The following is a 19,440-nucleotide window of genomic DNA, read 5'->3' on the forward strand; positions in this document are numbered from 1 at the left end:
GTACTGACTGGAGAATGAAGGGAACAGGACAGTTTTATCTCATAGGGAACGCTGTAAATACAAAACCCATAAACTATATAAATGTGGTATCACTGCAATCATACTGACCCGGAGAATGAAGGGAACAGGACAGTTTTATCTCATAGGGAACGCTGTAAACACAAAACCCATAAACTATATAAATGTGGTATCACTGTAATCGTACTGACCTGGAGAATGAAGAGAACAGGTCAGTTTTATCTCATAGGGAACGCTGTAAACACAAAACCCATAAACTATATAAATGTGGTATCACTGTAATCGTACTGACTGGAGAATGAAGAGAACAGGTCAGTTTATCTCATAGGGAACGCTGTAAATACAAAACCCATAAAACTATATAAATGTGGTATCACTGTAATCGTACTGACTAAGAGAATGAAGGGAACAGGTCAGTTTTATCTCATAGGGAATGCTGTAAACACAAAACCCATAAAACTATATAAATGTGGTATCTCTGTAATCGTACTGACCCGGAGAATGAAGGGAACAGGTCAGTTTTATCTCATAGGGAACGCTGTAAACACAAAACCCATAAAACTATATAAATGTGGTATCACTGTAATCGTACTGACCCGGAGAATGAAGGGAACAGGTCAGTTTTATCTCATAGGGAACGCTGTAAACACAAAACCCATAAACTATATAAATGTGGTATCACTGTAATCGTACTGACCCGGAGAATGGAGAGAACAGGTCAGTTTTATCTCATAGGGAACGCTGTAAATACAAAACCCATAAACTATATAAATGTGGTATCACTGTAATCGTACTGACCCGGAGAATGAAGGGAACAGGTCAGTTTTATCTCATAGGGAACGCTGTAAACACAAAACCCATAAAACTATATAAATGTGGTATCTCTGTAATCGTACTGACTGGAGAATGAAGAGAACAGGTCAGTTTATCTCATAGGGAACGCTGTAAATACAAAACCCATAAAACTATATAAATGTGGTATCACTGTAATCGTACTGACTAAGAGAATGAAGGGAACAGGTCAGTTTTATCTCATAGGGAATGCTGTAAACACAAAACCCATAAAACTATATAAATGTGGTATCTCTGTAATCGTACTGACCCGGAGAATGAAGGGAACAGGTCAGTTTTATCTCATAGAGAACGCTGTAAACACAAAACCCATAAAACTATATAAATGTGGTATCACTGTAATCGTACTGACCCGGAGAATGAAGGGAACAGGTCAGTTTTATCTCATAGGGAACGCTGTAAACACAAAACCCATAAACTATATAAATGTGGTATCACTGTAATCGTACTGACCCGGAGAATGGAGAGAACAGGTCAGTTTTATCTCATAGGGAACGGCGTAAAAACAAAACCCATAAAACTATATAAATGTGGTATCACTGTAATCGTACTGACCCGGAGAATGAAGGGAACAGGACAGTTTTATCTCATAGGGAACGCTGTAAATACAAAACCCATAAACTATTTAAATGTGGTATCACTGTAATCGTACTGACCCGGAGAATGAAGGGAACAGGTCAGTTTTATCTCATATGGAACGCTGTAAACACAAAACCCATAAAACTATATAAATGTGGTATCTCTGTAATCGTACTGACTGGAGAATGAAGGGAACAGGACAGTTTTATCTATTGGGAAAACAAAACCCTTAAAACTGTGTTGGAATCATAGTTTTTCCCCGAATTTCACACCATTTGAAATTTTTTCCAGTTTCCCAATACATTTTATGCAATTAGAAAGTAGAATTCGTTCCACAGAAATAAGCCGCGATGCGGCTGCGTGAACAGAAAAATATTAAAAAGTTATGGCTCTGGAAAGGCAGGGAGCGGAAAACTAAAAGTCCAGAAAGGGTTAAAGGGGTATTCCAGCTAAGGACAAGGTCCGTTATTTGGTGGGATCTGAGACCCCCAGGACCCTGTAATGGGGGCCACACAGCTCCGCTCTTTCCTGCCGTTTTTCACTCATGTAGATGGAGGGGCCCCGTGCTGGGATCTGGTGAAGGCGATAGGGGCCCCTAATAGAACCTCTCCATTCTCTTCTCCTCAGATATAATGGGGTCTTCTCTGATTATGATTCCACCTTATGTTATGTACTGCACTGGGCCGTTATTACATACACCTCACCTATGGAATGGCCTCCATCTATTACTGGGCTGTGATCATCCACTGAGGGCGGGAATGGGATGCGTTCACACACGTCAGTCTCCCCTTTTCTGTCAGACTGAAGCCACAGCTTTCTAACTACAAGTCCCGGCAGGCAGCGCGGCGGCAGCGGCTCAGTCACGTGCCTCTACAGCTGATCTGGCGGGCGCCCAGGTGGCTCTCCTCCCGGCAGGCAGTGCGGGATCCGGAGCAGTGACGTCACGCGGTTGGAGACGTCTGAGGAGTGACGTAGAGGTGGCATCACTTGCGACGCTTTTCTAGTGTTGCTTTCTGGTTCTGTTTTCTCATAATGTAGTGATTTTAGGGTTGGGGTGTTCGCCTTGTCTCAGGGATTGCCTGACCCCTCTGCTTTTAGTCTCAGGATGGAGAATACCCCTTTAACCAGTGAAGTCTGACAGAGGCTCCCCAGAACCTGATATCATGGGGGCAATGCCTCACCTGCCCCTTAGGCCCTGTCAGCCTATCTTCACACATGTAAATTGGTTTTGAGCCAAAATCTGCATCCCATTCACTCCAATGGGAATCCACGTCCCTGTTCACACAGCCGCAGAAAGGGAGGCAGCGAGGCCCGGGACGTACATGACATCTTCTCCAATCGTACGAACACTAAAGTGTCAGAGGCGATCGGAAATCCTAAAAGATTAGTAAGGTTTTATAAAAATAACATTTTACAGTTTTTTATAATAGTTCACCTTTTAACCCCCTCCCAAAAAAATCTATAAATTATACGTACCACAAAACCAATAGAGACGTCACCCTGTCCGGCAAAACCCAACGAGCCGCCGAGCAGTTTTTTCTTAGATAGACTTATCACCCGCGTGATGGAGGGAGTGTGGGTTTATTTTTATCCTCAGCACAGGTCATCAGGATCTGACCGCTCACCCAGCACAGCGCCATCCAGTGTATAATGGCCGTGCTTGGTACTGCAGCTCTGCCCCCTTCACGTAGGTCATATGACCCATGAACGTGTCATCAGTGGCACAGGAAGAGTGAGCGCCACGGCTGATCGGCAGATAGGGATGACCTGTCCTGAGGAACTCCCAGAAACCCTTTAATAACGTCTAATCAATAGATTTCTCTGTCCTGAAGGGTTCGCGCGGTGTCCGGAGTCCTGCTCTCTCTGCGTCTCTTCCGGGGTCTTCCCAGTGATGGCCGCTCGCCTCTTCCTATCTCATTGTCTGTAGAACACAATCCATGGAGAAATCTTACGTGTGGATGGAGGATTCCCTCAGGAGAACGTCTGAGCTGGGGCGGCAGGTGCTGGAGCGAGCGCAACGCAGGGACATGGACTGGTGGTCTGCACGTGGACAGGACCCTCAGAGTCCAGAGATCCCAGAGGTCAGTTCATGTCCGGTCCTATAAGAGGCGCACAAGCCCCGCCCACCGCGACAACGGGGAGATTTAGCAACACTGGTGTAAAGCAGGATGGGCCTAGTCGCCCATAGCAACCAGATTCCACCTTTCATTTTTCAGAGCTCCCTTAGAAGGTGGAATCTGATTGGTTGCTATGACCATGAAAAACGGACACGTTCAGTTCTTCATGGCCATTTTCAACCATTTTTGCATCCTGTATTTACTTAAAGAGGGTTAGGGCATATTCTGGTTCAGGGGCCATGCTGTAGGAACTTGTTAATGTCACCACTTTTCCTGCCTCCTATTCATAAATCAGCGATTTCCTTCCCTGCAGAGGACGGGGCTCACTGGTTATTACTTCTCCTGCCCCCAGTTATAGGGGCCCTGCAATAACCAGTAAGCACTTTCCTTCCCTGCAGAGGACGGGGATCACTGGTTATTACTTCTCCTGCCCCCAGTTATAGGGGCCCTACAATAACCAGTAAGCACTTCCCTTCACTGCAGAGGACGGGGCTCACTGGTTATTACTTCTCCTGCCCCCAGTTATAGGGGCCCTGCAATAACCAGTAAGCACTTTCCTTCCCTGCAGAGGACGGGGATCACTGGTTATTACTTCTCCTGCCCCCAGTTATAGGGGCCCTGCAATAACCAGTAAGTACTTTCCTTCCCTGCAGAGGACGGCGCTCCCTGATTATTACTTCTCCTGCCCCCAGTTATAGGGGCCCTGCAGTAACCAGTAAGTACTTTCCTTCCCTGCAGAGGACGGTGCTCCCTGATTATTACTTCTCCTGCCCCCAGTTATAGGGGCCCTGCAATAACCAGTAAGTACTTTCCTTCCCTGCAGGGGACGGGGCTCACTGGTTATTACTTCTCCTGCCCCCAGTTATAGGGGCCCTGCAATAACCAGTAAGTACTTTCCTTCACTGCAGAGGACGAGGCTCACTGGTTATTACTTCTCCTGCCCCCAGTTATAGGGGCCCTGCAATAACCAGTAAGTACTTTCCTTCCTTGCAGAGGACGGTGCTCCCTGATTATTACTTCTCCTGCCCCCAGTTATAGGGGCCCTGCAATAACTAGTAAGTACTTTCCTTCACTGCAGAGGACGGTGCTCACTGGTTATTACTTCTCCTGCCCCCAGTTATAGGGGCCCTGCAATAACCAGTAAGTACTTTCCTTCACTGCAGAGGACGGCGCTCACTGGTTATTACTTCTCCTGCTCCCAGTTATAGGGGCCCTGCAATAACCAGTAAGTACTTTCCTTCCCTGCAGAGGACGGTGCTCCCTGATTATTACTTCTCCTGCCCCCAGTTATAGGGGCCCTGCAATAACCAGTAAGCACTTCCCTTCACTGCAGAGGACGGGGCTCACTGGTTATTACTTCTCCTGCCCCCAGTTATAGGGGCCCTGCAATAACCAGTAAGCACTTCCCTTCACTGCAGAGGACGGGGCTCACTGGTTATTACTTCTCCTGCCCCCAGTTATAGGGGCCCTGCAATAACCAGTAAGCACTTCCCTTCACTGCAGAGGACGGGGCTCACTGGTTATTACTTCTCCTGCCCCCAGTTATAGGGGCCCTGCAATAACCAGTAAGTACTTTCCTTCCCTGCAGAGGACGGCGCTCCCTGATTATTACTTCTCCTGCCCCCAGTTATAGGGGCCCTGCAATAACCAGTAAGTACTTTCCTTCCCTGCAGAGGACGGCGCTCCCTGATTATTACTTCTCCTGCCCCCAGTTATAGGGGCCCTGCAATAACCAGTAAGTACTTTCCTTCCCTGCAGAGGACGGCGCTCCCTGATTATTACTTCTCCTGCCCCCAGTTATAGGGGCCCTGCAATAACCAGTAAGTACTTTCCTTCACTGCAGAGGACGGTGCTCACTGGTTATTACTTCTTCTTCACCCAGTTATAGGGGCCCTGCAATAACCAGTAAGTACTTTCCTTCCCTGCAGGGGACGGCGCTCCCTGATTATTACTTCTCCTGCCCCCAGTTATAGGGGCCCTGCAATAACCAGTAAGTACTTTCCTTCACTGCAGAGGACGGCGCTCACTGGTTATTACTTCTCCTGCCCCCAGTTATAGGGGCACTGCAATGACCGGTAAGCACTTCCCTTCCCTGCAGAGGACGGGGATCACTGGTTATTACTCCTCCTGCCCCCAGTTATAGGGGCCCTGCAATAACCAGTAAGCACTTCCCTTCCCTGCAGAGGACAGGGCTCACTGGCTATTACTTCTCCTGCCCCCAGTTATAGGGGCCCTGCAATAACCAGTAAGCACTTCCCTTCACTGCAGAGGACGGGGCTCACTGGTTATTACCTCCTCCTGCCCCCAGTTATAGGGGCCCTGCAATAACCAGTAAGTACTTTCCTTCCCTGCAGAGGACGGGGCTCACTGGTTATTACCTCCTCCTACTCCCAGTTATAGGGGCCCTGCAATAACCAGTAAGTACTTTCCTTCCCTGCAGAGGACGGGGCTCACTGGTTATTACTCCTCCTGCCCCCAGTTATAGGGGCCCTGTCATAACTAGTAAGTACTTTCCTTCCCTGCAGAGGACAGCGCTCCCTGATTATTACTTCTCCTGCCCCCAGTTATAGGGGCCCTGCAATAACTAGTAAGTACTTTCCTTCCCTGCAGAGGACGGCGCTCCCTGATTATTACTTCTCCTGCCCCCAGTTATAGGGGCCCTGCAATAACTAGTAAGTACTTTCCTTCACTGCAGAGGACGGCGCTCCCTGATTATTACTTCTTTTTCACCTAGTTATAGGGGCCCTGCAATAACTAGTAAGTACTTTCCTTCCCTGCAGAGGACGGCACTGACTGGTTGTTACCTCCTCCTGCTCCCAGTTATAGGGGCCCTGCAATAACCAGTAAGCACTTTCCTTCACTGCAGAGGACGGCACTGACTGGTTGTTACCTCCTCCTGCTCCCAGTTATAGGGGCCCTGCAATAACCAGTAAGCACTTTCCTTCACTGCAGAGGACGGGGCTCACTGGTTGTTACCTCATCCTGCCCCCAGTTATAGGGGCCCTGCAATAACCAGTAAGTACTTTCCTTCACTGCAGAGGACGGCGCTCACTGGTTATTACTTCTCCTGCCCCCAGTTATAGGGGCACTGCAATGACCGGTAAGCACTTCCCTTCCCTGCAGAGGACAGGGATCACTGGTTATTACTCCTCCTGCCCCCAGTTATAGGGGCCCTGCAATAACCAGTAAGCACTTCCCTTCCCTGCAGAGGACGGCGCTGACTGGTTGTTACCTCCTCCTGCCCCCAGTTATAGGGGCCCTGCAATAACCAGTAAGTACTTTCCTTCCCTGCAGAGGACGGCACTGACTGGTTGTTACCTCCTCCTGCTCCCAGTTATAGGGGCCCTGCAATAACCAGTAAGCACTTTCCTTCACTGCAGAGGACGGCGCTGACTTGTTGTTACCTCCTCCTGCCCCCAGTTATAGGGGCCCTGCAATAACCAGTAAGTACTTTCCTTCCCTGCAGAGGACGGCACTCCCTGATTATTACTTCTTCTTCACCCAGTTATAGGGGCCCTACAATAACTAGTAAGTACTTTACTTCCCTGCAGAGGACGGGGCTCACTGGTTATTACTTCTCCTGCCCCCAGTTATAGGGGCCCTGCAATAACCAGTAAGTACTTTCCTTCACTGCAGAGGACGGCGCTCCCTGATTATTACTTTTCCTGCCCCCAGTTATAGGGGCCCTGCAATAACCAGTAAGCACTTCCCTTCCCTGCAGAGGACGGGGCTCACTGGTTATTACCTCCTCCTACTCCCAGTTATAGGGGCCCTGCAATAACCAGTAAGAACTTTACTTCACTGCAGAGGACGGGGCTCACTGGTTATTACCTCCTCCTGCCCCCAGTTATAGGGGCCCTGCAACAACCAGTAAGCACTTTCCTTCACTGCAGAGGACGGCGCTCCCTGATTATTACTTCTCCTGCCCCCAGTTATAGGGGCCCTGCAATAACCAGTAAGTACTTTCCTTCACTGCAGAGGACGGGGCTCACTGGTCATTACCTCCTCCTGCTCCCAGTTATAGGGGCCCTGCAATAACCAGTAAGCACTTTCCTTCACTGCAGAGGACGGCGCTGACTGGTTGTTACCTCCTCCTGCCCCCAGTTATAGGGGCCCTGCAATAACTAGTAAGTACTTTCCTTCCCTGCAGAGGACGGCACTCCCTGATTATTACTTCTTCTTCACCCAGTTATAGGGGCCCTACAATAACTAGTAAGTACTTTACTTCCCTGCAGAGGACGGGGCTCACTGGTTATTACTTCTCCTGCCCCCAGTTATAGGGGCCCTGCAATAACCAGTAAGTACTTTCCTTCACTGCAGAGGACGGCGCTCCCTGATTATTACTTTTCCTGCCCCCAGTTATAGGGGCCCTGCAATAACCAGTAAGCACTTCCCTTCCCTGCAGAGGACGGGGCTCACTGGTTATTACCTCCTCCTACTCCCAGTTATAGGGGCCCTGCAATAACCAGTAAGAACTTTACTTCACTGCAGAGGACGGGGCTCACTGGTTATTACCTCCTCCTGCCCCCAGTTATAGGGGCCCTGCAACAACCAGTAAGCACTTTCCTTCACTGCAGAGGACGGCGCTCCCTGATTATTACTTCTCCTGCCCCCAGTTATAGGGGCCCTGCAATAACCAGTAAGTACTTTCCTTCACTGCAGAGGACGGGGCTCACTGGTCATTACCTCCTATTGCTCCCAGTTATAGGGGCCCTGCAATAACCAGTAAGCACTTTCCTTCCCTGCAGAGATCGGCGCTCACTGGTTGTTACCTCCACCTGCTCCCAGTTATAGGGGCCCTGCAATAACCAGTAAGTACTTTCCTTCCCTGCAGAGGACGGGGCTCACTGGTTATTACCTCCTCCTGCCCCCAGTTAAAGGGGCCCTGCAATAACTAGTAAGTACTTTCCTTCACTGCAGAGGACGGCGCTCCCTGATTATTACTTCTTTTTCACCTAGTTATAGGGGCCCTGCAATAACTAGTAAGTACTTTCCTTCCCTGCAGAGGACGGCACTGACTGGTTGTTACCTCCTCCTGCTCCCAGTTATAGGGGCCCTGCAATAACCAGTAAGCACTTTCCTTCACTGCAGAGGACGGCACTGACTGGTTGTTACCTCCTCCTGCTCCCAGTTATAGGGGCCCTGCAATAACCAGTAAGCACTTTCCTTCACTGCAGAGGACGGGGCTCACTGGTTGTTACCTCATCCTGCCCCCAGTTATAGGGGCCCTGCAATAACCAGTAAGTACTTTCCTTCACTGCAGAGGACGGGGCTCACTGGTTATTACTTCTCCTGCCCCCAGTTATAGGGGCCTGCAATAACGAGTAAGTACTTTCCTTCACTGCAGAGGACGGGGCTCACTGGTTGTTACCTCATCCTGCCCCCAGTTATAGGGGCCCTGCAATAACCAGTAAGCACTTTCCTTCACTGCAGAGGACGGCACTGACTGGTTGTTACCTCCTCCTGCTCCCAGTTATAGGGGCCCTGCAATAACCAGTAAGCACTTTCCTTCACTGCAGAGGACGGGGCTCACTGGTTGTTACCTCATCCTGCCCCCAGTTATAGGGGCCCTGCAATAACCAGTAAGTACTTTCCTTCACTGCAGAGGACGGCGCTCACTGGTTATTACTTCTCCTGCCCCCAGTTATAGGGGCACTGCAATGACCGGTAAGCACTTCCCTTCCCTGCAGAGGACAGGGATCACTGGTTATTACTCCTCCTGCCCCCAGTTATAGGGGCCCTGCAATAACCAGTAAGCACTTCCCTTCCCTGCAGAGGACGGCGCTGACTGGTTGTTACCTCCTCCTGCCCCCAGTTATAGGGGCCCTGCAATAACCAGTAAGTACTTTCCTTCCCTGCAGAGGACGGCATTGACTGGTTGTTACCTCCTCCTGCTCCCAGTTATAGGGGCCCTGCAATAACCAGTAAGCACTTTCCTTCACTGCAGAGGACGGCGCTGACTGGTTGTTACCTCCTCCTGCCCCCAGTTATAGGGGCCCTGCAATAACCAGTAAGCACTTTCCTTCACTGCAGAGGACGGCGCTGACTGGTTGTTACCTCCTCCTGCCCCCAGTTATAGGGGCCCTGCAATAACTAGTAAGTACTTTCCTTCCCTGCAGAGGACGGCACTCCCTGATTATTACTTCTTCTTCACCCAGTTATAGGGGCCCTACAATAACTAGTAAGTACTTTACTTCCCTGCAGAGGACGGGGCTCACTGGTTATTACTTCTCCTGCCCCCAGTTATAGGGGCCCTGCAATAACCAGTAAGTACTTTCCTTCACTGCAGAGGACGGCGCTCCCTGATTATTACTTTTCCTGCCCCCAGTTATAGGGGCCCTGCAATAACCAGTAAGCACTTCCCTTCCCTGCAGAGGACGGGGCTCACTGGTTATTACCTCCTCCTACTCCCAGTTATAGGGGCCCTGCAATAACCAGTAAGAACTTTACTTCACTGCAGAGGACGGGGCTCACTGGTTATTACCTCCTCCTGCCCCCAGTTATAGGGGCCCTGCAACAACCAGTAAGCACTTTCCTTCACTGCAGAGGACGGCGCTCCCTGATTATTACTTCTCCTGCCCCCAGTTATAGGGGCCCTGCAATAACCAGTAAGTACTTTCCTTCACTGCAGAGGACGGGGCTCACTGGTTATTACCTCCTATTGCTCCCAGTTATAGGGGCCCTGCAATAACCAGTAAGCACTTTCCTTCCCTGCAGAGATCGGCGCTCACTGGTTGTTACCTCCACCTGCTCCCAGTTATAGGGGCCCTGCAATAACCAGTAAGTACTTTCCTTCCCTGCAGAGGACGGGGCTCACTGGTTATTACCTCCTCCTGCCCCCAGTTAAAGGGGCCCTGCAATAACCAGTAAGCACTTTCCTTCCCTGCAGAGGACGGTGCTCCCTGATTATTACTTCTCCTGCCCCCAGTTATAGGGGCCCTGCAATAACCAGTAAGTACTTTCCTTCACTGCAGAGATCGGCGCTCACTGGTTGTTACCTCCACCTGCTCCCAGTTATAGGGGCCCTGCAATAACCAGTAAGTACTTTCCTTCCCTGCAGAGGACGGGGCTCACTGGTTATTACCTCCTCCTGCCCCCAGTTAAAGGGGCCCTGCAATAACTAGTAAGTACTTTCCTTCACTGCAGAGGACGGCGCTCCCTGATTATTACTTCTTTTTCACCTAGTTATAGGGGCCCTGCAATAACTAGTAAGTACTTTCCTTCCCTGCAGAGGACGGCACTGACTGGTTGTTACCTCCTCCTGCTCCCAGTTATAGGGGCCCTGCAATAACCAGTAAGCACTTTCCTTCACTGCAGAGGACGGCACTGACTGGTTGTTACCTCCTCCTGCTCCCAGTTATAGGGGCCCTGCAATAACCAGTAAGCACTTTCCTTCACTGCAGAGGACGGGGCTCACTGGTTGTTACCTCATCCTGCCCCCAGTTATAGGGGCCCTGCAATAACCAGTAAGTACTTTCCTTCACTGCAGAGGACGGGGCTCACTGGTTATTACTTCTCCTGCCCCCAGTTATAGGGGCCTGCAATAACGAGTAAGTACTTTCCTTCACTGCAGAGGACGGGGCTCACTGGTTGTTACCTCATCCTGCCCCCAGTTATAGGGGCCCTGCAATAACCAGTAAGCACTTTCCTTCACTGCAGAGGACGGCACTGACTGGTTGTTACCTCCTCCTGCTCCCAGTTATAGGGGCCCTGCAATAACCAGTAAGCACTTTCCTTCACTGCAGAGGACGGGGCTCACTGGTTGTTACCTCATCCTGCCCCCAGTTATAGGGGCCCTGCAATAACCAGTAAGTACTTTCCTTCACTGCAGAGGACGGCGCTCACTGGTTATTACTTCTCCTGCCCCCAGTTATAGGGGCACTGCAATGACCGGTAAGCACTTCCCTTCCCTGCAGAGGACAGGGATCACTGGTTATTACTCCTCCTGCCCCCAGTTATAGGGGCCCTGCAATAACCAGTAAGCACTTCCCTTCCCTGCAGAGGACGGCGCTGACTGGTTGTTACCTCCTCCTGCCCCCAGTTATAGGGGCCCTGCAATAACCAGTAAGTACTTTCCTTCCCTGCAGAGGACGGCATTGACTGGTTGTTACCTCCTCCTGCTCCCAGTTATAGGGGCCCTGCAATAACCAGTAAGCACTTTCCTTCACTGCAGAGGACGGCGCTGACTGGTTGTTACCTCCTCCTGCCCCCAGTTATAGGGGCCCTGCAATAACCAGTAAGCACTTTCCTTCACTGCAGAGGACGGCGCTGACTGGTTGTTACCTCCTCCTGCCCCCAGTTATAGGGGCCCTGCAATAACTAGTAAGTACTTTCCTTCCCTGCAGAGGACGGCACTCCCTGATTATTACTTCTTCTTCACCCAGTTATAGGGGCCCTACAATAACTAGTAAGTACTTTACTTCCCTGCAGAGGACGGGGCTCACTGGTTATTACTTCTCCTGCCCCCAGTTATAGGGGCCCTGCAATAACCAGTAAGTACTTTCCTTCACTGCAGAGGACGGCGCTCCCTGATTATTACTTTTCCTGCCCCCAGTTATAGGGGCCCTGCAATAACCAGTAAGCACTTCCCTTCCCTGCAGAGGACGGGGCTCACTGGTTATTACCTCCTCCTACTCCCAGTTATAGGGGCCCTGCAATAACCAGTAAGAACTTTACTTCACTGCAGAGGACGGGGCTCACTGGTTATTACCTCCTCCTGCCCCCAGTTATAGGGGCCCTGCAACAACCAGTAAGCACTTTCCTTCACTGCAGAGGACGGCGCTCCCTGATTATTACTTCTCCTGCCCCCAGTTATAGGGGCCCTGCAATAACCAGTAAGTACTTTCCTTCACTGCAGAGGACGGGGCTCACTGGTTATTACCTCCTATTGCTCCCAGTTATAGGGGCCCTGCAATAACCAGTAAGCACTTTCCTTCCCTGCAGAGATCGGCGCTCACTGGTTGTTACCTCCACCTGCTCCCAGTTATAGGGGCCCTGCAATAACCAGTAAGTACTTTCCTTCCCTGCAGAGGACGGGGCTCACTGGTTATTACCTCCTCCTGCCCCCAGTTAAAGGGGCCCTGCAATAACCAGTAAGCACTTTCCTTCCCTGCAGAGGACGGTGCTCCCTGATTATTACTTCTCCTGCCCCCAGTTATAGGGGCCCTGCAATAACCAGTAAGTACTTTCCTTCACTGCAGAGGACGGCGCTCCCTAATTATTACATCTCCTGCCCCCAGTTATAGGGGCCCTGCAATAACCAGTAAGTACTTTCCTTCACTGCAGAGGACGGGGCTCACTGGTTATTACCTCCTCCTGCCCACAGTTATAGGGGCCCTGCAATAACCAGTAAGTACTTTCCTTCAGTGCAGAGAACGGCGCTCCCTGATTATTACTTCTCCTGCCCCCATTTATAGGGGCCCTGCAATAACTATTAAGCACTTTCCTTCACTGCAGAGGACGGCGCTGACTGGTTGTTACCTCCTCCTGCCCCCAGTTATAGGGGCCCTGCAATAACCAGTAAGCACTTTCCTTCACTGCAGAGGACGGCGCTGACTAGTTGTTACCTCCTCCTGCCCCCAGTTATAGGGGCCCTGCAATAACCAGTAAGCACTTTCTTTAACTGCAGAGGACGGCGCTCACTGGTTATTACCTCCTCCTGCCCCCAATTATAGGGGCCCTGCAATAACCAGTAAGCACTTTCCTTAACTGCAGAGGACGGCGCTGACTGGTTGTTACCTCCTCCTGCACCCAGTTATAGGGGCCCTGCAATAACTAGTAAGTACTTTCCTTCCCTGCAGAGGACGGCACTCCCTGATTATTACTTCTTCTTCACCCAGTTATAGGGGCCCTACAATAACTATTAAGCACTTTCCTTCACTGCAGAGGACGGCGCTGACTGGTTGTTACCTCCTCCTGCCCCCAGTTATAGGGGCCCTGCAATAACCAGTAAGCACTTTCCTTCACTGCAGAGGACGGCGCTGACTAGTTGTTACCTCCTCCTGCCCCCAGTTATAGGGGCCCTGCAATAACCAGTAAGCACTTTCTTTAACTGCAGAGGACGGCGCTCACTGGTTATTACCTCCTCCTGCCCCCAATTATAGGGGCCCTGCAATAACCAGTAAGCACTTTCCTTAACTGCAGAGGACGGGGCTCACTGGTTATTACCTCCTCCTGCCCCCAGTTATAGGGGCCCTGCAATAACCAGTAAGCACTTTCCTTCACTGCAGAGGACGGGGCTCACTGGTTATTACCTCCTCCTGCCCCAGTTATAGGGGCCCTGCAATAACCAGTAAGCACTTTCCTTCACTGCAGAGGACGGGGCTCACTGGTTATTACCTCCTCCTGCCCCCAGTTATAGGGGCCCTGCAATAACCAGTAAGCACTTTCCTTCACTGCAGAGGACTGGGCTCACTGGTTATTACCTCCTCCTGCCCCCAGTTATAGGGGCCCTGCAATAACCAGTAAGCACTTTCCTTCACTGCAGAGGACGGGGCTCACTGGTTATTACCTCCTCCTGCCCCCAGTTATAGGGGCCCTGCAATAACCAGTAAGCACTTTCCTTCACTGCAGAGGACGGGGCTCACTGGTTATTACCTCCTCCTGCCCCCAGTTATAGGGGCCCTGCAATAACCAGTAAGTACTTTCCTTCCCTGCAGAGGACGGGGATCACTGGTTATTACTCCTCCTGCCCCCAGTTATAGGGGCCCTGCAACAACCAGTAAGTACTTTCCTTCACTGCAGAGGACGGGGCTCACTGGTTATTACCTCCTCCTGCCCCCAGTTATAGGGGCCCTGCAATAACCAGTAAGCACTTTCCTTCACTGCAGAGGACGGGGCTCACTGGTTATTACCTCCTCCTGCCCCCAGTTATAGGGGCCCTGCAATAACCAGTAAGCACTTTCCTTCACTGCAGAGGACGGGGCTCACTGGTTATTACCTCCTCCTGCCCCCAATTATAGGGGCCCTGGAATGACCAGTAAGTACTTTCCCTTACTAGTGGTGAAAGCGCTTATTGGTTAACACTTTAATAACCAGTCGTGAACAGACACTTTTTTTGGTGATTTAGCGCACACTGTGATTCAAACGGTTGTACGTTTTGTATGTGTTCGGACTGCTAAAATAAATTTTGCAACAATTTTTCACTTGACACATATAATTAATTTTTTAGTTTTTTTGGGGGGGAAAACTGTCATTTCAAATATAATTCCTTATTCTTTAAATATGCAAACTGACACCAAAATAAATTATTATAAGGCTTCTTTCACGCCTGCTTTCTGTGCGGATCCGTCTTGTATCTGCACAGACGGATCCGCACCGATAATGCAACGCCTGTCTCTATTCAGAACGGATCCGTTATCATTATTCTTTAAAGAAAAGTCAAAACGGATCTGTCCTGACTTACTTTGCAAGTAAATGGGTGACGGATCCGTTTTCAATTGCACCATATTGTGTCAGTGAAAACGGATCCGTCCCCATTAACTTACATTGTGTGCCAGGACGCATCCTTTTGGCTGCAAGCAGCGTTACGGTGTCCGCCTCCAGAGCGGAATGGAGACGGAACGCAGCCAAACTCATGTATTCTGAACGGATCCTTATCCATTCAGAATGCATTGGGGCTGAACTGATCCGTTTTGGGCCGCTTGTGAGAGCTTTGAACGGATCTCACAGGCGGACCCAGAAACGGCAGTGTGAAAGTAGCTTAACTAGTCCTCTATTTTGTGTCGGTCGGTTTGTTATATAATATGTATAGTTTCATTTGAATGGGGCAGTAATGGCGAGGGTTTTGGTTATTGTAGGTGTCGTCGTCTCCCTCCATGTCCTGATTGACAGGGCCAGGCAGCGGTCGCATCTGTCTGCCAGCCCCATGCTCTGGTGAAATCTCACAGCTTTCAGTATTTGGTGCAGGCGCGGTGAGGAAGCTGGCAATCGTCTTTTCCTCACCGCGCCTGCACTCAATATTCAACGCCGCAAGATTTCACCAGAACACAGGGCTGGCAGACAGATGCGAGCGCTGCCTGGCCCTGTCAATCAGGACTTGGAGGGAGACAACAAAGGTGGGAGAAGGGAAACCCTAGGAGCAGGAACACTGCCCACCCCCCCCCCCCCCCCCCCCCCCCCCTGCACCTAGAGGCTAATTAGCATATTATAAAAGTTGGATTTTGGGTGAAACGGGGGCATAGATAAAAGTAGGAATAGGCTAGTTAGGTTTAGCTAGTTTAAATCTGGTGACAGAAACCGTTTAAATAGTAAGACCAAGACCAAGTATCGTATCAATCCGGGTCTAAAACTATCGATTGGGTGTCGATACTTCGATACCCGATGCAACCGTAATCCCAACCCCTGCCGTGCCCTCCGTATCAGGACATCATATTGGACCCCCGTGTCAGGACATCAGATTGGACCCCCGTGTCAGGACATCAGATTGGACCCCCGTGTCAGGACATCAGATTGGACCCCCGTGTCAGGACATCAGATTGGACCCCCGTGTCAGGACATCAGATTGGACCCCCGTGTCAGGACATCAGATTGGACCCCCGTGTCAGAACCCATAGCAGACCTCCGATCAGACTTACTTCTCCTGCTCTGTTGCTGTTCTGCAGGTCTGGGAGTCGCGATCACCGCGTGCAGTGTAAGGTCATAGTGCGCATTGTAGGTTCTGACGCGGTACGCAGTCATGACTGTGCAGTGTGGCCCTAGGGTGGGTGAGTACAACCTCACACCATACTCCCTGCATCTACTGCATACTAGTGAGCGCGTCCATAATGGAAGGTTACTAGTATTTGCTTTAGAAAACATACTGCCATTTCCCCCCAACTATTCTGAGATCCACGGACAAGATCACGCGGCCAGAGAGCAGTGTGTGTGCTGGTCCGAGAAGACGACCCACGGACAAGACCACTATTCAAAGTGGAATCTCTAGGTGAAAACCTACAAGCTGATGAAAAGCCGGTATCGCCTCATGTTTTGTTATTTCCATGAACTGTTATTTTGTTTGCTGGAGCCTGTGCCATATTGTCATGTATGCTGAATGGAGTCACCCCCATGTCCTGGTATAGGGTCTTCTCTCCTGTGCATTGAGATTCTGTCACTGTTTTGCAGGAGGAACGGCTCCAGAGCTTAGAAGACTCCTTCAGCACGTTGTCACGCTTCATGCACCACACAACGGAGCGGTGTGAGGTAAGGATGATGTCACCTGGTGTCCTGAGGTCAGATTACTGTGCACCTTTTAGACATGTATGGAATATTGATAAGCCGGGCCCAGATTCTTGGGTCATGGGGTTCCAGCAGTCATACCCTACAGTGTGTATGGTATCTGCCTTTATTTTACCCTCACGTCTGCAGCATGGCGACCAGACTATATTGACGACCGCCGCCGCCGCTCCTCCGGTGTCCTGCTGATAGATGTGATAACCCCCCGACCTGTGATAACTGTATAAATCCTATATTCCTGCAATCCCTAGCCGTCAGAATGTAAAGTGCTGCGGAATATGTCAGTGCCATATAAGAGAGTGAAATAATAATATCCTGTTCCATCTCCAGAGGTATCACAGCTGTATCCCTGCGCAGGCGATGAACCGGAGTGAAATCCAGCACATCTCCAGATTTCACCGTACCATGCCGCTGAAGCCGCAGACAGGTTTGGTGAGTGGTGAAAAACCGTAATATGTAATGACTGGATGAAAGTGGAGTGCATACAGCGCATGTAAAAGTATTCACGCCCTTTTGTCGTTAAATTAGTGTTAAAGAGTAACTAAAGCGTTATATGAAGTTTTAATAGGTTTTCCCTAATAAAACTAGTTCTAATATACTTTATTAATCCTTTTTGTATTTTTCTTATACTTTCCCTAAAGCGCACCATTCCCTGTGCGCTCAAAACTCTTCGTACACCGCTGAGAGCTCGGCTTTAGAATGGGCAGCAGGAGCGCTGTGAGAACTGCATGCCGGCTTTTGGCGGATCAGGCAGAAGCAGGATCCGCTCCGCTAATCCTGGCATAGTACATGGGTTCAGGGTACAGGAGTTAGTTAGCAATATGCGCTTCTGCCCATTCATAAAATGTGTGCTCCGTACTCCAAGTGTATTAGAAATCCTTTTATTAGGGAGAACATATTAAAAGTTCATATAACGGTTTAGTGTTACTAATGTGCAAAGAGCCCCCAACATGGGGAGATGATAGGGTTAACCCTAACAATGGTTCTTCCTGCGATCAGTACTGTATCTGTTAAAGGGGATATTACTTATTGATATTTATGCAAATCTCGATAATTAATATTCATAAATAGGCGTAATCGTCTGGTGATGACTCCGCCTATTTATGCCTTAATGAACAACAATTTACTGCTGATTTGCAGTAAATTGTTGTTCATTAAGGCATAAATAGGCGGAGTCATCACCAGACAATTACGCCTATTTATGAATATTAATTATTGAGATTTGCATAAATATCAATAAGTAATATCCCCTTTAACAGTATCAGTTATCAGCCGTGTGAAAGGACCCTAAAAGGGATCAGCATTTAAGAGGTTGTCCGGTCATGAACATCAGATTGGTGGGGTTGCTACCATTAGATGCTGTAGGACAGGCATATCCAAACTGCGGCCCTCCAGCTGTTGTAAAACTACAACTCCCAGCATGCCTTAATAGCTGTAAGCTATCCAGGCATGCTGGGAGTTGTAGTTTTGGAACAGCTGGAGGGCCGCAGTTTGGACATGCCTGCTGTAGGAGAATACTTCTTACAGGCGGGGTATATATCTCTGACCTTTCCTTGCAATCGGACGTGTAGCCTGCGGGTTTGGGTGAGTGGGTGGTGGCGTCCTCCGTACATCATGTGTTTATGCTCCGCAGACCTCGGCCGCTGCCCCCCCTCAGTCCTCTGGGAGAAACAGAGACCCTCGAGACGTTTACATTGAAGTTGCTCCTGGAACGTACAGGATCTCTGCCCGGTCCTCCAACTTCCAGAGTCAGACCCACCTGGTGAACATCACCCCCGGGCAGAGCGTGGACCTCACCTTCAATGTGTAGTCTACATCCCAGGGGGAAGGGGGTCAGTACAAGTGGAGCGCCCCTTTAATACTACCTATCACTGAACTGTAGAGGAAGACTGGAGTGCTCCTTTAAAACTACCTATTACTGATCTGTGTAAGAAGACTGGAGTGCCCTTTTAATACTACCTATCATTGATCTGTATAAGAAGACTGCCCCCCCCCCCCGTCCCTTTTTATACAGTCTGTCGTTGGAGTTCCCCTTTAATACTGTATGCTGTTCGTGAAGATTTGTATTCTGTGTGGCAGGCAGTCATGACTCGGCTCTACGGGGACAGACGCCTCTGTTTTCTGGAAACTCCACGGTGGATTTTTTTTTTTCAGGTTGGATGTAAAAAATCTGAAAAATCCCTGAAAAAGCAGTCGGCTTCTAATATCTCAGGCGCTGATTGTTGCATGTCCTGCAGGGATTTAAGAAATACATTTATGTCAGGAGCAAAATACAAAACTCTATAAATTTCTAGTGATTGTGCAGCGTTGTGTTTTGCCCCTGTGTAAGCGCTGTAATACCGCCGGCAGACTGCAGAGGGCAGGAGAAGGGCCTTCTCTGCGGAGAAGGTATTTGTTGTCATTTTACAGGAATAGAAAACCGTACCTGCGTTCTTCCAAAAATAGTGCCACACCTGTCCCAATACTGTATGAGGTATTGCAGCTCAGCCTCATGGTGTTCAATGGAGCCGAGTTGCAGCACGAGGACAGATGTGGTGCTAGTTTGTCTCCCCTTCCCAGTGTAGAGACCACCCAGCGACTACTGAGCAGCGTTGTGCTCCATGACCTGAACTTCCGCATCTTGCATAAAGAGGGCACAAAAAGACAAGAAAAATCCGAATGA

The 19,440-nt window shown here is 49.7% G+C and overlaps 1 protein-coding gene across 3 annotated transcripts; it reads left to right on the forward strand.

The window, feature by feature from the left end:
• The first annotated feature begins 2,317 nt into the window (after nt 1-2,317).
• AKIP1 (A-kinase interacting protein 1) lies at nt 2,318-19,407 on the forward strand. Of its 3 annotated transcripts, none has more exons than XM_044291655.1 (5): nt 2,318-2,426; nt 3,282-3,530; nt 16,668-16,745; nt 17,109-17,210; nt 18,412-19,407. In XM_044291655.1, the coding sequence occupies exons 2-5, from the start codon at nt 3,387-3,389 to the stop codon at nt 18,586-18,588; spliced, it is 501 nt and encodes a 166-aa protein (XP_044147590.1). In that variant the 5' UTR covers nt 2,318-2,426; nt 3,282-3,386; the 3' UTR covers nt 18,589-19,407. The 3 variants fall into 3 exon arrangements, with proteins under 3 accessions (XP_044147590.1, XP_044147592.1, XP_044147591.1); XM_044291657.1 differs by having other exon boundaries at nt 2,401-2,465; XM_044291656.1 differs by lacking the exon at nt 2,318-2,426 and adding an exon at nt 2,435-2,841.
• The last annotated feature ends 33 nt before the right edge of the window (nt 19,408-19,440 follow it).

The sequence above is a fragment of the Bufo gargarizans genome, chromosome 4 (assembly GCF_014858855.1).
Source record: "Bufo gargarizans isolate SCDJY-AF-19 chromosome 4, ASM1485885v1, whole genome shotgun sequence".
NCBI classification, from domain to species: domain Eukaryota; kingdom Metazoa; phylum Chordata; class Amphibia; order Anura; family Bufonidae; genus Bufo; species Bufo gargarizans.